Raw genomic sequence first — 19553 nt, forward strand, 5'->3', positions numbered from 1 at the left:
CATGAAAAGATATTCCAGTGCTGTGATATGTCTACACCTACAAAAATCAGAATCACGCAACCCATGGTATTCCCTTTGACACTCTACGAAAGTGAAAGCTGGATTCTCAAGAAGCAGGATAGGAAGAGTATTGATACTTTTGAACTTTGGAAGACTCCTGAGAATACTGTGGACAGCTGAGAAAACAAGATGGATCATTGAACAAATCAACCCAAAGTTCTCAGTCAAGGCACAAAGGACCAGGCTCAAATTATCCTACTTCGGACACGTTATATGAAGTCCTAGCTCTTTGGAGAAGGGTCTAATGCTGGAAAAGTGGAAGGAAAGAGAAGAAGAGGATGACCAGCCGCAATGAGTGCACTGTTGGAGGTTGTGAAGGACCAGGCTAGAGACAGATTTTCCTGGAGAAAAATCTATTTACGCAGTCACTAAGCGTTGACAACAACTTGATGGAAGATAATCAATCAATCAATCATACTGGTCCATTGAAAAATAAATTCCAAACTACATAGTTAGTCAATCCCTATACTGGTTATCTAATAAAGGGTTTGCTTAATGATGAGGCCAACCAGGTGGCAGCACTTTGCTGCCTTCTAAAAGCTAAACAGAGTTGGACCTGACTGGTACTTTGATGGGACACTACCAGAAAAATCCTAGGACTGGAAACAAGGCTGGGTAGTTGGAAAAACACTCTAAAGAAAGGCAAGAGCAATCCATGTCCATGTTGCTGCCATAAAAGCCTACACAGACATGTCTATATAGTCATGTTGCCCTCCACATGAGCTGAGATCAATTCGAAAAAGACGTTACCTTTTACTAATGATGAATTCTGCATTTTTAGCTTTTATTAATTAACTAATCAAATGATACCAAGCCTGGCTGAATGGGTGGACTGCAATGCAAACTGAGAATAATCCTAAAGTTACTTATTTAGAGGTAAGCCCCATCAACCTGAATGGTACTTACTCCATGGAACAGGTGTGCAAGACAGAATTCTTTTCCACAATGGAATGCCAGTCATTTCTCAATCACAAGAAGGCTCCAGGCTTCCTGCAATCATATCCATTATTGCAAAACATGAATTAAACTCCTTCTGCTATTTGAGGGCTGATTGCTCTTGCACCAAAAAAATAAGAAAACCATCTGGATCGCAAGAAGAAGTGATTAACTCAGTGGGAAGGGATGAGGAATGATTACCCTTGTACAGCCAAAAGCCTATAAACACAATAAATTTCTTCCCACAGATTAAAAACAAATAAAGTAATCATAGTCAACCCAGTTACTGCATAATTCTGAAGCCCAGATATATCATGAGCCTCTTCCAAGTCAGTCCTCCATTCAGCCCACTGCAGTATTTCAGCACAATGTATATCCAATTTATTTGGAAGGAGGCATCAGAGGGCAATTGTGTATATTAAGCATTAGGAAAAAGAAATAAAACCCAAACTATCAAATAGAGAAAGATAAAAAGTCTATCTAGGAGGAAAAGGTAGAGATACAGCCTAGGACAAGGACAAACAAACCATAAACACCAGTGTTTCTTTGGCCAAATACTTATTCACTCCTATTTTTTTCCTTTATTATGCAGCAACTTTTCATTTTTTCATTATTCATTCTGCGGCAACCTTCCCCAGCTCAACATCCTTTAGAAATGCTGACTGAGAATCCTAGGAGCTGGAACTCCATCTGGCTAGGAAACATTGATCTGGTGGCTCAGCATCCAGTCTGGCAGAGAAGGGGAAACAGAGCTGAGGATGTCTCCCTGAAATCCTTTGGAAAATGGAGCATTCTTTCCCGATTTGTTTCCGCATTGACAGTAAACACAGAAAGTGAAAAACCTAGATTAATGTGGACTATTTCAAAAATAAAGGGATGTTAACCAGTAGGCTTGGTGAAATTATAGTTGAAGGAGAAGTGAAGGAGGCACATAGCTTTGTTTCCTTGGGCTCCAGATTAGATAGGACTTGGAGGAGGAAAGAGATAAATCCAACGAGGAGGGCAATGACAAACTTAAGACAGGACCAGGAAGGATATGGATATTTCTATGACAACAAAGACAGAATAGTTAAAGCGATATTTTTATCAGTGGTAACGTATGGCTGTAAATGCTGGATACTAGGAAAGAGAAACAGAAGCAAGACCCGTTCAATTTGTGGATTTGAAGACAGTTATTAAGGGTACCAGGGACTGCAAGAAGATTCAAGCAATCAATTCTGGTCAAAGATAAAGGCTGACTGCTCCCTTTAGGCCATGATCAGCAAGCAGAAACGTGCATACTTTGGGCATGAAATGCGAGTGGGTGATGTACTGGAAAAAAATGGCTGCACTCAGAGGTCAGAAGAACAGCTTCAACTTCAGAAGGTTGAAAGCATTAGGGATGTAAAAGGGGAAGACAATGACATGGTGGATGGACAGGATCAAAGATGTAACTGGAAAGTTCTTGGGAGAGCTAGGAGTCGTCACTGGAGACAGACTGAGATGACAGGCATTAGTCCATAGAATTGCCAAGGGCATGACTTGACTCAATGGCACCCAACTAGCTTTGGTAGTCATTTCTAATAGTGAAAACTGCAATTAACCAAGCAGGCTGCATTGGCTCTGCCTAGTTAGAACGCTAAGAATGTTATGTCTAGGACCAGGAAGGGAACATGGGGAGAGGAGACAGAAACCTTACAAATCCCTATTACTGACTACATCAGGATCATAGGTGCTGTTGATATAGGAGCGTTTTGCACTGCTCTCTCCTTTTAACCTCAAGTAAACTGTTCAACATGCCTAAAACTGACCTTAAGCTTAGTCACACCATATGAATGCAACTGGAGCAATGAAGACCAATACCCAAGGAAGCTCCTTTCAGCATTGCTTGAGCTTGATGGGTGACCACTCGGGGACTGTTCAAAGGACAACAAGCCTGCTAGATATTGCTGCATCTGAACAAGAGAAGAAATCCAGTGACATCACGAAGGCCACAGGCTCCCCGCACTTGATCTAAAAATAGCTACAAAAATTATTATCTACCCTAGTTCTACCTTTGGGCTTCCTCAAAGTCTGAGACATGGGATACTTTTCCTTAATTAGCATTAAAGATTCACACTTTGTCCTTGCAACCAAAATAAGTTACATACAGAGTGTGAAAGAATAAGTGTTACCTGCCTTCTCTTGAGTGTGCATGAGTCATTCATTCTGAGCGTGCTTCCTAAGAGCAGATCCCAGATTCAATTACCTACTTGAAAACCTGTACTGCTGCTGATGCCAGTCAGTATAGAAACATCACAGAGTTTCATGGATTAGTGGTCTGGCTCAATATAAGGCAGCTTTCCAGGGCAGTTACTCATACATAGATGCAGCAGGCAAATCTCCTTGGAGAAGAATATTTGCAGCTGCAATAGTACAACCGCTGAAACAGTGTCCCGGACCCTTTGTTGGTTTTGAATGTTCTTCTCAGAGGTCAGAAGAACAGCTTCAACTTCAGAAGGTTGAAAGCATTACATGATGCTTTCCTCTTCCTCCCAGGCTGGCTTTTTTTAATGTCAGGACACTCTAAGACTGGAAAGATTCAAAAGAGGCCCTTGTAAGGATGGGCAGCATCAGAATAGAAGGGATCTTTTTTCTTTTTAACAGAATGAAAAGGTCCTGACCACTGCTGCTCCACACACTTCCACCTGCCAGATTGAATATGTCAGGATGTTGAGTTTATCCAAGGGCCTTTACAGCAGGATTATTATGCCTGTTAACCACACACAGGACAATATTATAGCCAGAGACATGTGTGGTAAATTTTTCTGGGGAAAATTGTCCACTTCAGGCAAGTTTGACAGTTTCAAAGTTGTCATGATGTGTGTCTTTCAGGTGATCTTTCTAAAAAATAGGGAATATGTTCATGGTTCTCCCTACTCCTTCGAATGGTTAGAACAGTGTTGTGCAAACTTGGCCACTTTAAGATAAGCATGGCTGGCTGGGGAATTCTGGGAGTTGAAGTCCACTCATCTTAAAGTGGCCAAGTTTGGACAACACTGGGCTAGAAGATAAGAGAAAGGGAAAGCTATTAAAGAAGCTTCAAAGAAAGAAGAGAGATCAGTATCTCTAGTTCTGCCCTGTAAGTCCCATGTGGCCGGAGTGAACACTGCTACATGGGCAAATACCTATTTCTTACTGTAGACAAGAAAGAGCTGGTTTTATATGCACACTGTACATGTGCCTTCTCTTGATCCTGGTTTCTCAACGGCCATCTATAACAATCTACTTGAAAAGGTGGTCCATTTTTCAGTCCTGAGTCACAATACTTAATCTAAAAAAAGTGTGCAGCACCATTATGAAATAGGGATGTGTAAAACTCAAGAGTTTCCAGAATAGAACATTCTTCCACTGGACCATGCCAACCTTCTCCAGACCATGCTTCTTCTGGAGATGGTATACTAGCTTGCTGGAAATAAATCCTCAGACCTGGAAGTGACTGGAGATGTTTTTGGGCTGGTCTGGCCCAAGACAGACCTGTTTTATCTAGAATGTCTCTGAATCACCATGAACCATTTCTGGTTCGGAAGCTGTACTTCTGGAAAACTGCTGAGCCATCCTTAGAATGGCATGGTCTGGTACACAACAGAACATTCTGAAACTCTCTGGAATGTTCTGTTTCTGAATCTGTGGATTTTTCACATCCCAGTGAAGAAGCCACTGACAATAAGATAAATATAGTGAAGTATTTATTACAAGGAAGAGTATACCCACATTGCTACGAAGATGAAGCAGCATTTCATATAGCGAAGAAAATGTCCTCAAAGAATACAACCACACCAGTTCTCTGAGCATTGCACAACCACCTGTCTCTGCACAGGCTGTTCAGAAACCTGGTGTGATGGAATGTATCTACAATGGGGGAGGTGAAGTGATGGACTACAGTAGTGCAGAAGGTTCACAGGAAGGCGGGAACACATTCCAGGAAGTGGGGCAAGACAAGAGACAGCACAGTCCAGAGCAGGATTGTGGGAAGAGGAAGAGATTCAGGATAGCCACTCCCTAGGATCTCCCAGGGTATATCCACTAGGTTAGAGCAGTATAGATTTAGTCTGGCAAGATTCTGTCTATATGGTGCAAGCAGTAAAAGAACTGAACTGGACTGTTTCATTGTCGTTCTTGGGCTGGGTTTGACACTTGGGCCCTTTCCACATTCAAGAGCTGTACAGATTCAGCATCAGTGCCATACCCACGTCCCCACAATGCTGCAAGGCCTTCCGAAGTCTTCAGAAACCGAGCCAATGAACATGTAGCTCAGCTGCTTCTCCAGAGGAAACATTGCAAGGTACTGTTACAGTGTTTTTTTTCCCAGGAGCTGCGGAACAGAGGATACCCCACTGGGTGAAGATCTTCCGTTGCCCTGCCTCTTTAGGTTTTCCTATCCCTCCTGGAATACAATGCCATGTTGCCTTGCTGCCAGAACAAACAGAGCAAGGCAAGGAATGGGAGTAGCCATTTTTGCACCCTGGTATTGACAGGCCAATCTATTCCTGGGCAAAAGCAGGTTAAAAACCTTGCAAGGAGGCACACGTGCTTTTCTAAAGATTTATGGAACAAAAACAGAAGGTTGTGGATGTGCCCTTAAAATCTCTTCTGTGGGGAAGTTCCTTAAATGTAGGATGTGAATACCATCACTTTATGGACTTCTCACATCCATGAATACTCTTGTGATGTTTGGGAATGGTTTGTTTGGTTATCATACTACTACAAAACCCCAAAGCTCTGTCAGTTCAAGTCATTAGTATCACATCTGCTATGTATCGTAACATTACACACTGGAGGATCCCCCAAATTATTTCTGCTTCTTACCTTCTGCTTAGGCCCACCTGCCAACATTTCCTCCTCATTTCTACTTAAAAAGATCCCTGGGAATTGTCATAGCTCGAGGGTGCTTTTTATGTTAGTGTTGAAAAAACTACTCTTCGCACATGAAATAATTGTGTGTGACACATTCACCAGCAGCTACTCACCACAAAATGTAAACCTAGCATAGATTCCTGCAGTTAGTTTCCACTGATGCCAGCAGGCATCATCGCTGTAATCCTACACAAAGACACATTTGGTTGAAATAGTCTACTTTCTCAAAGATAAACATACAACAGGGATGGTAAACAGCATTTTCCTTCTGCATTTTTTTGATGGAAGGAAAACACATTGACAAAGCACTAAAGAATTACAGCACGTCTTATAATGAAAAAGTTAATGCCAAAGCAGCACTAACATTGCTCATGCTGGAAGGGAAATATGTTTGTGCTATGTACGTGCATGCACGCGTGAGTGTTCTCTGACATACTGGAAAATCATCCAGACTAATTGATTTATTACCCATATCATTCAGAGTGGATTCTGAAGGCTTCTTCCATACTTCGTTGGTAAATATATCAATAGCTGAACACAAAAACATTGGGCTTCTTTTAACAAATGTTCTTCTTTCCCTGACCTGTGGTTCATCACATACTAAGAATCCTTCTACTAAGATTTGATTATTCTGCGATCTTCAATGAATTTGTAATAATGACACAAAAACTAGAATTTGTACCACCTAAGTGAGGAATAGGCAAAGGTAGACTCTTCTGAATCAAGCTCAGTCCTTAGTGACTGAATAGAGATGTGTACGCTGCCCTCGACCAACAATGAAGAAATGATTTTCTGCTGCCTTCTTCTGGGATGTTCTTTTAAACTCCAGGTCTAGTTTACAGTCATGGAATATCATGGTGGCCTCCCAACCTAGTACTAGCCAGAATTAACCCCGCTTAACTTTTTCAAGATCAGTCAAGGTCAGCTAGGAGCTGTGATCTGCTGTAACATTTCAAGGTTACTTTTCTCAGGATGAAAGCTGCATTTGACTTTCAAATAGCAAACTAGGGTGACATCCCAAAATGTAAACAGCACCAGGAGAATGAAGTGGATGGGGCCCAGACAAAAGCTAAATCTGAATTACTTTAATGTATGTTTAATTTCAGTTAGCATTAAAATGCATTTAATATTGTTAATTTACATTTAATATGTTTAATAGTTTTCCTCTTCTATCACCATAAAATGGGTATTTTGGTGGCAATTTTGGAGAGGATTGTTCAAAATTTATCATCCTACAGGCAGCCCTGGGGACTCAGATTGTACGCCCTGTCCTAGACAAGGTATGTCACACCAGTTCTTCAGAAATTTTAATGGTTATCTGTACCACCTATCTCAATTCAGGATATTGGTTCTCATTTGAAGTCCTACAGCTTGGAGGTAAAATATATGATGGCCTGAATGTCCCCTATCACCTTACCACATGCATTAAAGCATTTCAGGAGAAACTCTTCTCTAAACTTTGTAGGACAAACATATTACATATTTACAACAAGAGGTCCTTTCTATTGCAATATCTGGTTTTAAATGTCTTCCCAAGGAAGGTATGATTAGTGCCAATTTTGGTTTTGTATTAGCACCAAATCAAAGTGTTTGATTTTCTGCCCAAAGATGGTAAATTTAAAATATTGGACAAGAAAAAAAAAGGGGGGGGGGCTTCATTGTTGTGTTTATTGTTTCATTATAGCTTTTATGTTCCTTCCCTTGTAATTTTATATTTTTAGTATATTTATGCTTGTCATAATGCTAGACAAACCACTTACTGGTCCTTTATATATTTAAAAAACAAATGACTAAAATTATTAGATGGTTGATTACAAGGATGTCAGATTCAGTTAAGGCCATATTTAAAAAATGGGGGGAGGGGATGCAATATACCCGAAGTGCAGATGATTGATCCCCATCTTGGAAATCAATAGAAAATAGAAAATGAATACAAAAAGAGCTACAGAATGGAGGGATGTCCACATGAGAAATACAGGTAGTCCCCAGTTTAGAACGAGTTCCATTCCCAAGGTCTATCCTTAAGTCGAATGTGTATGTAAGCTGGAACAGTATTATTGTATAATACTGTATAAGTAGTCTTGGATAATGAACTCGAACCATTGTGTATTTAACTTGAATCACTGTGTATTTAACTCAAATTTTGCTACAATAGGCTCCATTCTTAACTGTGGGTCATCTGTAAACCAGGTGTTCTTAACCCAGGGACTACCTGCATTGTAGAGAGTCTGTTTTGGTGTAGTGGTTAAGGCACTAGACTAGAAACTGTCAGCCCTTCAGGGTAGACCAGACTAGGAAACCAAAGTTATGAATGCAAATACTACTTTTATTATAAGATTACAGTAACAAAATCTTGCAAGTCTGAATATGCTTCCCACCCACCCACCCTCCCCGTCCCCGCTTTATCTTCCTGAAAACTAGGGAGGGTCCTGTCTGAGATGCTTGCTCAAATTACATTTCTGCCCTGGAGTCAGATTTCTTTTATCTGACTGTTGTCTTGGTTGCAGCTCTTCTTCCTGTTCCTCCAGGTTATTCCTTCTGCACATTACAGAAACTGGTAAACCATGAGTTCTAGTCCCACCTTAGACACAAATCAAAGTGGTTGACTTCCACTTCCCTCTCTCTCAGCCCTAGGAAGAAGGCAAGGGCAAAGCACTTCCAAAAAAAAAAAAAATGCTGCTGAGAAAACTTCAGGGACTAACCCAGGCAGTTCCCAAGAGTCAAGATTGACTTGAAGGCCTCCAAAGAAAAAGAAAAAGCCTTTTAGAAAGAATTAAAAAGAGATTCCCCATATTCTTTTTTATGTTTCTTAGTTTATGATGCCTTTTAATGCAACCATATACATAATATTGACATAGTATGATCCTCCTCCTACTTCTAACTATAATCTTATAAAGCAGTTCAACATTATTAGCCTCACCTTGTGAACTGTAGGAATTGATGGATGCAGGTTCTGAGGCAGTAGAACAAACAACCGCTGAACTTGGCAGAAGTGGGATCCTAGCTCTGACTTTTAGACTCTACACTGGAGGTGGGAAACTTGTGAACAGCTCCAGTGTCCCCCACTCTAGCTGAGGCTGTTGGTAGCTGAGGCTGTTGGGAATTTGTTTAGAAGTCTCAGGAAAAGTCACTGCCCTACATAAAAATAGACCTGCAAACAGCTCCACAATTTCTGTCTTAGGAAAGAAGAGATGCAAAGTGGGCAAGAGAGAATGCATACCAAGCCATCCTAAGATTTGCTCAAGTGGGTTTTCCTGTGTTTGGGAGATGGAGTGGAGGACCATGCTCAGAAACCTGACTATATCTTGAGCCAATCTGCCTAGATTAGATGGTTTCCCACTCTTCGCTAATTATTTGCTAATAAATGGGGGGGGGGCAGTGAGTGAAAATGAAGTGGCTCTTCAGATATGGTCAAAGGGGCAAAAGCTACTTTTTCTGAGTTTTACTGCTTAATCAAATTGGTTTTTCCTACCGAGGAAGCAGCTATTAGATGAAACCACAGCTGCTTCCAGGCCTTTCTTCTCATTAGCTGAGCAGATAGTCTAATCTCTGGGATGAGTTTTCAGATATACCAAGCCAGATGTCAGGACGATGCTGGAAAATATATGTTCAAGCTCACAACCTTCATCATTCTTGGGGGAATGATTGAAATGGAATAACTGATATGTCCTGATTCTGCAGGCAAACTTGCTGAATTCCATGGGTGATTGCCAGCAGAACAAGCTTAGGGCAGCCCTAAGTTTGCACCAGTACAAAAAATGTATGGGAAAAAAATAAGGGGATGAAGAGATCCAACACAAACCAATCTGGGCTAACAGCAGTTAGTGATGGTCAGAGACGTCTGCATTGGATGAGGTGGAAGAGAAAAGAAGAAGGATAACAGAATAGAATATTCTCGAAGATGGCACAGTTGGCTGGCTGAACTGGGTGCACTCCGTACTGCAACGTTTTGCTGCTTCTCTCCCTTATGGATTAGACTTCCCACTATGTTCACAAGGATGCACTGTATGTTGATTTGTGGTTGGGAGACAGCCAACATTCAACCATAATGTGATTAAAAATCAGAGTGGGGCTTGCAAAATCTTTTGAGAGAAAACATTTCTGTAATAAGTGGTCTCCAGTTACTGCCCACAGGAATTACTATTACGTTTTTGTCTACTAATGCAGATGTTAAGCCATGTACTGCATAAGTACAGGACCATGAATAAAACTGCAAACTTTATTAAATTTTTCTCCAAGAGCTCAAAGCAGCTTAGATGGGGATCTTCCTTCATTTTGCAATGCTTCTACATCTTTACCATCCGGCACTCAGAAATTATGTAGGTGAAATTTTACCTGACATGAAGAAAAGTGGCTGAGATTTTATTTGCTAAATTTAAGAATAGAAGAGCAGGTTTTGATAAAGACAAAATAGTTAAAAAGATGGCAGTCTCAAAACTAATGCATTTCATGGTTTTATTGGTAAGAAAGCACAACCAGAATTAAACTGTAAAGCAGGGGAAACAGGATCTTCTGCCAACTCATTTTTCTAGATGTCTTTTCTTTTCTTTCATTTCATTCTAGATCCTATAGGATACATCTTTAGAAATGGGAGGGGATGAGAATTATAAATATGATCGCACAAGTCTGAGCCAAATAGCCTTTTAGTCCTCCATTATCAGTACAGCAAAATAAACAAAGAACTTAAAGAAAAACATCCTTTTATGTTAGAGAGATGACTGTGTGGCAGTGCTGCACAGAAGCAAGCAGAGAGATCCAGCCTTCCATTCTATGTGAGCAATTTCAGGAGGAAACCCTGCCAAACTCAGTGCAATCTCTCCTGCAATGGGATCCCTAAGATCAAGCAGCCACAAGTCTATTTGGTTATTAAATTGTGGCACCCTTCACCTAACTTCAACCATTGTGCTCCAGCGTTCTCATTAGCCGTTGCGTCCAGGCAATTTAATTCGCTTTTACGTGCACGGCATCAGCTGAGCCAGGTGCGTTAGGAAAATTTGCCCTGGAAGAAGTGAAACGATGCGAACCAGGCAACTCTGGTTGGGTACAGAATCTCTTCTAAGTTGGAACCAAGGTGAGCTCCCAGATGCCAAACCATTTAGGATGAGAGGATTGCATTCCAAAGTTCTCCTTTGCCTTCCCGCTTCTGAGGGCACAGAAGGAATGGAAAAGAAGTGCATCTTTACATCACTGCTAGGGAAAGCTTTGGAATACCCTTAGCAGAGCATCCTCCTTCCCTTCATTTATCCCACCTCACACAGTCGGGCTCCCATCTTATTCGGTCAACAGAAGGAGCTCTTGCAGCTTTCCACCCTCTTAACTCCAGTCTCTGGTGCTGGGAGACCCCCCCCCCCTTCAGGGGCATCTGCTCCCCCCATTCAGAGATCCTTTGCAGTACAAGGAGGGCTGATGCTGGATCCCCTGGAAGCCAGCAGGCAATGAATGGATCGTTTTGCCTAGATGGCTTCTGTTCCACAATCTGGCGATTGTGGGGAGCTGTTTCTCCCACAACTCAACGCTTTCCTCTCCCTGCCCCATCTCGCCACTCTCAGCAGTCACGGTGGAAGAAGAGGAAGAGGTGAGTTCTCCACCACTGCAGCAAGGGGAGCACCGCCCGGCCCGAGGCACCACCACGTGAAGCTCTTCGATGCTCTGCGTCCCGCCCCGCCCTCGCCCCCGTTTCTCCCAGGGCATCCCCCGGCGCCCTCCAAAAGCGCCAGTCGGTCCGCATCCCTATCAGCGAGACTCTGTAGCCCAGCCCTCGCTGGCGGGCACCAGGGTGGCGAAGCCTGCCCTGCCCAGAAGGGTGAACGGGGGGCGGAGAGATGGGGGAGACGTCCGACAGGCAGGGAGGAGGTCTCGGCGGCCGGAACGCGCCACTCTGCCTGCACTTCCATGCCCGTTTTGCGCCCGTTCGCTCGTCGACGCTGGGCAGGGCGGATCCCTCTGGCGAAACCGACGAGGCCGCTACCAGCTCGCCGGTCGGAGCAACCTTTGCAAATTCTGCAGGCAGGCTAGTTTTCGCTTTTAAGGCAAGCCGCGCCGCGCCGCGCCGCGCCGCGCCGCGCCGACTGCGCGGAGCGCCACGGCGGGGCGAGGCGGAGATCCTTCCCGTCCCATTTTGCGCCCGATCGTTATACCAATAAACGACACTGAACGAATTAATCAGAAATAAGGCTGCCTCATCCCCCGGGCTTTCCTTCACGGTGCAAACCGGGGGCCAGTTCCGAACCACCCACCCTTCCCCGCCGCCCGTTCCCCGCTTCAGCTGCGCCGCCGGGGAAGGCGCCCGCTCCCTGCAGTGCCGCTCCGCGCAACTTCCAGCAGCTCCGAGCATCAGCGAGAGTGCAGCCGACAGCCGGGCAGCCGCTGCCAGCAAGTCCGCTCCTTCACGCCTTCGCCTTCCGCCCACTACATTTGCAAAAGGAGCAATTGTTCCAAGCTGCTCCTCGAACAGCAGCCAGGAGCTCCTCTCGCGCCCCCCCCCCCGCCCTTTGCACATGTTTCTGCGGTGCGAGGCACTGCCACCCTCCCGTCCTCCGAGCGGGCTTCTAACGCCACCGGTGGGACTGGGCGGACTCGGCACAGGACTCACGTCTCGGAAGCGGTTCCAGTGTTTGATCTTGCCGCTGTACTGGGCGATGGAAGACAGCCATTGCTCGTCCTCCATAAAATTGCCGGGGCTGTCGCCTTCTTTCGCCGCTTTGCCGTCTCCTTCCGCCCAAGCGAGGGCCAGCAGAAGCGGCACCAGACAGCAGCCTGGGGCTCTCATCTTGGGACGCGTGGCGCGGTCCTGGTTCGCCGCAAAGCCCCGGCCTTCTCTACTCGCCCGACTCCGGCAGACAGGATGTCGGAGCCCCGCTGAAATGTGACCTGCTTTGCAGATGCGCTTCTCTGAAATCCAGCTCAGCGAGCACCGGGGAGAATTACGGAGTCTGCGCCAAAAGAGGCTGGCTTAAGTCACTGGAGGAGCAGCATCACGTTTGACATCATCATACCTGTTAAAAAAGAAGCCCACCCTGGCGGCGGAGAAGCGGCCGGGGAGGCGAAGGGCACGGGCGAGAGGGACGAGGCACCGGCCGGATCCACAAATAGCATTCGTTCCTCGGTTCCGTTCCCACGCGGATGCTCGTCCTTGCTAGAGCAGCGCGGCAGGAAAAGACGGCTGGGATCTTCTTCTTCCTCCTCCTCCTCCTCCTCCTCCTCCTCCTCCTCCTCTTCCTCCCCCCCCCCCTCATCTTCTGTGCATCACTGGCCCTACAGATTGTTGCATGACTTGCCATATTGGTCCTAGAAGATTGGAAAGATGTAATAGATGAGCAGCTTACAAGCTTCCAGGTTAATACAGAACTCTTGCCGCTGGGACAATAGGCAGATGGCTCTGGTGGAAGTTGCTAGGGGTCATATGACACATTCAGTGAAAGCTAAGGTTAAGCTTGACATAGAATCTAAGGGCAACATCGTACAGTCCTCTGATGTGATTCAAGGATTTGGCGCATTTCCATATTACAGTTTAATGTACATCTAAGCATGTAACGTGTGAAAAGCCCTTTCCAGCTAGAGGGAAAATCAAATAATTTTTTCAAAGCTCTCCCCCCCCCCACGTTAATTTTATTTTATTTGTAGAATTCCAAGTAGACCACCAAAATGAATTTGCCAAACATTTCAAACACAGCTGTTTCTACTCAAATGCCTATCCCTGAAAATGAAACCAGCTGGATTTTGCTACCATCTTAATAGATCTTCTGATTCTTATCCAAGCACAGTTTACAGTCAGATTATTTGCTATAATGTGCTGGAATCAAAATGCCATTAGAGTCTGTTTGAACTTAGCACTAAGAGGCCGTTGCTTTTAACATGGAGATCCAGCTGGGGTAGAGCATAGTCCAGACCAAATTAAGAACTGTTGTTACTTTCTTGTTTTCTGTGAGCAAGAATTAAGCCTCAGCTCAACTTTCCTACTAAGGTCATCCATGGGATTTACAGCATTTAGCTGTATTGGATTCTGCTGGAACACTGATCCTTCATCTTTCTAGAATGATTAACATCTGGTGAACAGAATCAGTAGAGAACCTAACAGTTCTCTGGCTGGAATGAGGTTCCCCCCAGATCTGGGTGTTTCGGACGACTCTGAAGACCTGGGCTTTGGCTGGGGGGCAGGGGGGAGGGTTGAAGCCCCTTCTGAGTTGTGTGGATATGTCTCTTGTTGTTTCCCCATTTTGCCATATTTTGTTCCTTTTGGCCTTTATTGTTGTTTTGATTTAATGTTATTTTTCTGGGTTTTTACTTTGTGAACCACCCCAAATTGCTGGGAATTGGGTGGTGTACTAATTAAATAAATGTAGGAGCCAGGCAATTAAAACTGCTTTTTTCCTGCTGTTATAGTATTTTGTATTTAATTTGCACATTTACGGGTTCTCAAGCAGGCAGGAATAAATAATAAACTCACTCTGGGCTTTGCAGTGACAAAGGTCTGGTTCCACCCATGTCAGGACTTTAAAAAGAGACACTGTAATGGTTAGACTGTTGAGGTTAGTGGTTAATTAATTAAAACGGTTACTCAGCTACAAAACTTGCTGGGTGGCCTTTGACCAGTCACACTCTCTCAGCCTAACTTAATTTGCGGGGTTGAATTGAGGATAAACGTAAGGGAGGAGTTTCTAGCTGTCTTAACCTTTGGAGGAGAGGCAGGCTATAAATCTGTCATCACTTTTTGGCCTCCTCAGATTCTTGGTCAGTTTGAAAAGGATTATGCCCTTTCCAATATGTCTACCTGACAACTGTACTGAGTAAAAAAACCCAGCATGGCAATCATTTTAGCCACCCTGAACATGGCATAATCATTAACACTCTTCTTCTCTGCCTAGAGCCAAACATTCATTTGCTCAAATAAGAAAGGGACCCAAGATGCTAAGCTTTCGCATTCAAAAACCCTTCCACTTGAAAGGGGTCTCCACCAGGAGTGGAGGGAGAGGGTAATATATGGTAGCCACAATCATGCAGTTGATGCCCCACCCCTTTCTTACACCATGACACAGTAAAGGGGTGAGGCTTCAATCACATGACTGTGGCCACCTTTTTGGCTTTTTTTTAGCACTCCACCACCCTTGCAGACACCGCTGAGTCATGGGCATTCACTATCTCAGCCAATTATTGTTTATAAAAACATCAAGGAATTGCAGTACTGGACAAGAGAAGGAATGATGCATGACGGTGACTGCTTGACTGTAGAGGTCACCCTACAGTTGGCTACAGACTATGCCTTCTCCAACCTGCTCAAGATGTGCTAGCTACAGTTCTAAGAATGCCCAGCCATGGCATTTGGAACTAGGCAGCAGAAGACAGAATTGAAGGTGAACTATGTACAAATGATGAATGTGTAATTGTTAAAATGTATAAACTTTTGCTGAAATATGGAATGGAAGAAGAGCAAGTGAAAGACTGTATGATAAAGTGGGCTAAGAACTTTGGACACAATATACTGATGGAACAATGGGAAAATATGTGATTAAAAGGATTGAAATGTACATTATATTACAACCTAAAAGAGAATTTTTATAAAACGATGTACCATTGGCATATGACTCCAGAAATTGTCTAGAATGTATAAAGGTATTTCAAATTTATGTGGGAAATGTGGACAACGTGGAAGGTTCTTTTATCATGCCTGGTGGACTTGTGAAAAAGCCAGAAATTTCTGGGTTCAAATACATATAATGATACAAAGGATTTTAAAGATCAGCATTCAATTGAAACCAGAATTTTTCTTGCTGGGATTAATGGACAGGCAATTAGAAAAGAGCCTTGGAATATTATTTTTATATATGATTACTGCTGTGAGACTATTATATGCACAAAAATGGAAAGACTCTGAAATACCCACAACTGAGGAATGGTTAGTGAAGATGACAGAACTAGCAGAGATGGCAAAGTGAACTTGTTTGATTAGAGAAAGATCAACAACTACATTGATCAATGACTGGAAATCCCTTATGGACTGTTTGCTGAAAAAAGAGAAAAATGAACTTGTGATTTATGGGTTTGAAGATTAGAAAGAGTAATTTATGGAAAGAAGGAGATTATGATGTAACCTTAGAGAGAATGGACAAAATACAAACGTATCTATAACCACTGTCAAGATTGAAAGCTGCTTCTTTATCATTTTCTTTTCTTTTCTTTTCTAGTTCTTTTTCTATTTTCTTTTTTCACTATTTACAATTTTTCTTCATTATCTTTATTGACTTTTATGGCTTTTACTTTGTTAAAAATGTCTTCAATAAAAATTACATATATTAAAAAAAGAATTCTCAGACATGGGAATCCAAAGGTTTCAGGATTATAGGCCAGATGCCAGACATCACCTATCAGTCATATTGCCAAATCTTCATCTTTTTTTAAAAAAAATCCTTAATAAACTAGTCCATTGCCTTGAATAGGAAGCCAATCTGTTTCATTTCTTGGCCTGCAATATTCAGTGTGGTATCTTAATTTCTTTCTTTCCTGTGAGTTTTCCAAGATCCATATATAACCTTTATATTGCTAATTGAGGTTGTTGTTATGCATCGTACTCTTTTAGTGCCTAGCCTCAAGGATTTGGCCAAGAGCAACTTCATTACACAGGATCACATTGCTGCTGTGTGATCCTCCTCCCACACCCCCTTTTTCTCAGGGCAAGGAGTTTCAGAAGCAAGGCCTCCAACGAGAAAGAATCCAAGAACACTGCAGGGAATCCAGTATTGGAAAATGGATTTTGTATTTTGTCCATTCTCTCTAAGGTTACATCATAATCTCCTTCTTTCCATAAATTACCCTTTCTAATCTTCAAACCCATAAATCACAAGTTCATTTTTCTCTTTTTTCAGCAAACAGTTCGTACATGTTACGAACAGCTTTCTCTACTCTGGAGTTCCTTATGTACCTTTCACTTCAATTCTCGTAATTCTTGACCAGCATGGCCATTGGCTGTGCTGACTAGAGACTGAGGAATTTGTAGTCCAAGATACAATGAAATATTACTCCTTTAGGAAAATTACAGCTCAGTTGTTGAGCATATGATTTACGTGCTGAAGACCTGAGATACGATTGTCATGTTTTCCATCAGAAGCAAAGATCAGCATTTCTGATGATCTGAAAAAACACTGTCATCAGAATGGATTACAATAATGTAGCTAGAGAGCTGCTGAATCCAATAAAAAAAATGCTTTCAGGAAGTCCATCATCTGGGACTGCAGCAGGTGTAGTCAAGATGGCAGTTGCTACTGTGGCCACCATCTTAACCTTTTTGATCCCTGTCCTCCTGTGGATGTCCTGGACCCCAGTCTTTTAAAACCTCTGCCTTTAAAACCTTGGGTGTGGCCCCAATTTTTAACCCAGGAGACAGTGAAGATCATGAAATGTTCCTATTCATTATTTTAAATGTTATTAGAATCAAATACAAATGCAAATTAAATGAAAACATTTAATGTTTCTCTGAACCCCATTTCCTATTTTTCCTGGTTCCACCCACTTTTAAAGAGTATGGCCCCCAGCATTCCGCCAAAAGCCAATGCAAGAAAAAAAATTACCTTCTCTGCAATAAAATATTGTCTGGCACATCGAAAATCAGGTAAGACGCTAGGTGAGGACTCTTCCAATGACAATGTGTTTTCTCTGTGGAAGACCTTTAAAAAATGGGGGAAGGCTTTATCCAGAGAGCCTTGACATCTGTAAAATTCTTTGGCCCTCCTGTCTAGTCAGTCGCCCATGCAAGTAGCAACCAGGCCAAACCTGCTTAGTTTTCAAAATCAGTCAAGGTGACCTACGCAATTAATAAATGAAGCATAGAATTAGTATCTGAGCAGATTCAGCCTTGGTTGCCTGATTTATGAGTAAGCTGCATGTGGCCATAAGTTTGCAGACAATGCCTGTGCGGCACCACGTTTTTTTACCAAAAAGCACAGCCATCTGTTCCACTGGCAAAAGAGGCATGATTAGGTTTCATGTGACACCCTTCCGGTAGGGTAACTTCCATGGTGGACAATGCTGCTATTTATACTTTTCCATGGCAGAAACCGAAGTGGTTCTAAAATTGATCCAACCTTTGTCGTTGCAGCTTTTGACATCCTGAAGGTTTTTTCTGTCAAACTCTTGAAATGTAGAGGTACAATTTAAATAACTAGGTGGCAGTTATTCATGTGCAACACCTCAATTACTTGGGGAAGGAAGGAAGGAAGGAAGGAAGGAAGGAAGGAAGGAAGGAAGGAAGGAAGGAAGGAAGGAAGGAAGGAAGGAAGGAAGGAAGGAAGGAAGTTTGCATGATAAGCTTTTGATTTTTAGAAAATAGAGAGGAACTGCAATCCCATGCACATGTACTTAATGCTAATTTGATTTTTTTTTTATGACTTGCCTCCAAGTATCCATGCATTAAGACTAGGCTACCTATTTGAAGGTTGTGGTAGGACAAGGAAGGGAAATAGTCTCCATTCAGACAGTATGTTCACTTGGATAAGTTTGGCCACTCATTATTGCTCAGCCTTTGATACCTTATAGAGTTGTTGCAAGGATCTCTGCAGGGAGGGGGTCAAAAAAGTCAAAATGGCAGCTACAACCACACATTTGAGCCCCCATCCTTTTTTTAGATGCTATGCATCAAAAAAAAAAAAAATCTGTGGCCCATAAGTTCATGGGCCACTCTGTACCTATTAAAAGAAACAGAGAATATAAATAATACATTCTGATGTCCTGCAATCTCATTTTTTGTGCCCTGGTTTTAATTAGGAAAGTTTGCTTAATGGAGCAAGAGGCTTTCTGACAGCCTGTGACTTGCTTTTGTATCTGGAAACTTAGCCGTACCATCTTTTTTTTTAAAATTATTTTTAAGCCAGTGGTTATATTTGTACTACTCTATGAGACGCAAAGAGGCTTGATCTGCTAAAAGTTATCTGTAATCTGATCAAATACAGGCTGTTCTAAGCTGTTTCATCCATTTTATTTATTGTCTGTGTGCAAGATGGTACAGCATATCACCTCCCTTTAAACAACAGATATGATGATAGATAGCAGGATTCAAAAGGATCCAGGATTCTCACTCCTTGTCTCAACATTCACTTCACCTCTGTTTTTGACTGTGATTTAGAGATGACAACTGAATAGTTTTAAATATCCATAACAGTTTTTTGATGCATTTTGATGATTTTTGTTAGATTAAACTAAAATAAACCAAGCAGACCTTATGTTAATTTTCTGTCTTAATAAAGAGTTTTGATGAGATTATCAGCATAGAATCTCTATTGGATTCCAGACAGGGAAGGAGAAAAACATATAATTAATATGTAAGCTCTGAATCTTTACGGTCTTGTATGCAAAACCTTGCAGTCTTAAGTACCACTACCATTTCCAAGGCAGAGATGCAATTTCAAAGCAGCTATCAAGAAGAAAGGTTTTACAGTAAGAATAAACCTGTAATTTCCAGCTAGAAACACAAGGGACAGATCAGGCAGGGCAATACGAACCGCAGAATCAATTCAGCTGGATTGCACTACGAAAAATGGTGCCTTGTCAGATACAGTGCCAAGCTATCAGGGGAGAAAGCAAATTCTTAAAATGCTGCGCTGGGAAATTCAAGCAGGAGCCAAGTTGCAAACACAGAGGTGGACATATGCTTTGAATTGCTTGGCTCCAGCAACTTGTCCGAGGTTGCAGCAGTG

General features: G+C 42.6%; 1 protein-coding gene across 1 annotated transcript in view; it reads right to left on the bottom strand.

The window, feature by feature from the left end:
• SPOCK2 (SPARC (osteonectin), cwcv and kazal like domains proteoglycan 2) overlaps positions 1-13063 on the bottom strand; it is an 80601-nt gene extending 67538 nt beyond the window's left edge. Inside the window, exon 1 of the mRNA XM_088144377.1 lies at positions 12464-13063. Within this exon, the coding sequence (XP_088000503.1) occupies positions 12464-12640 (177 nt within the window). The 5' untranslated portion in view covers positions 12641-13063. The remainder of the gene's footprint in view (positions 1-12463) is intronic.
• Between the last annotated feature and the right edge of the window lie 6490 nt (positions 13064-19553).

The sequence above is a fragment of the Python bivittatus genome, unplaced genomic scaffold (genome assembly GCF_059951505.1).
Source record: "Python bivittatus isolate LINGU-HERP-01145 unplaced genomic scaffold, Pbiv_v1 ctg000400_np1212, whole genome shotgun sequence".
Taxonomy (NCBI): Eukaryota; Metazoa; Chordata; class Lepidosauria; order Squamata; family Pythonidae; genus Python; species Python bivittatus.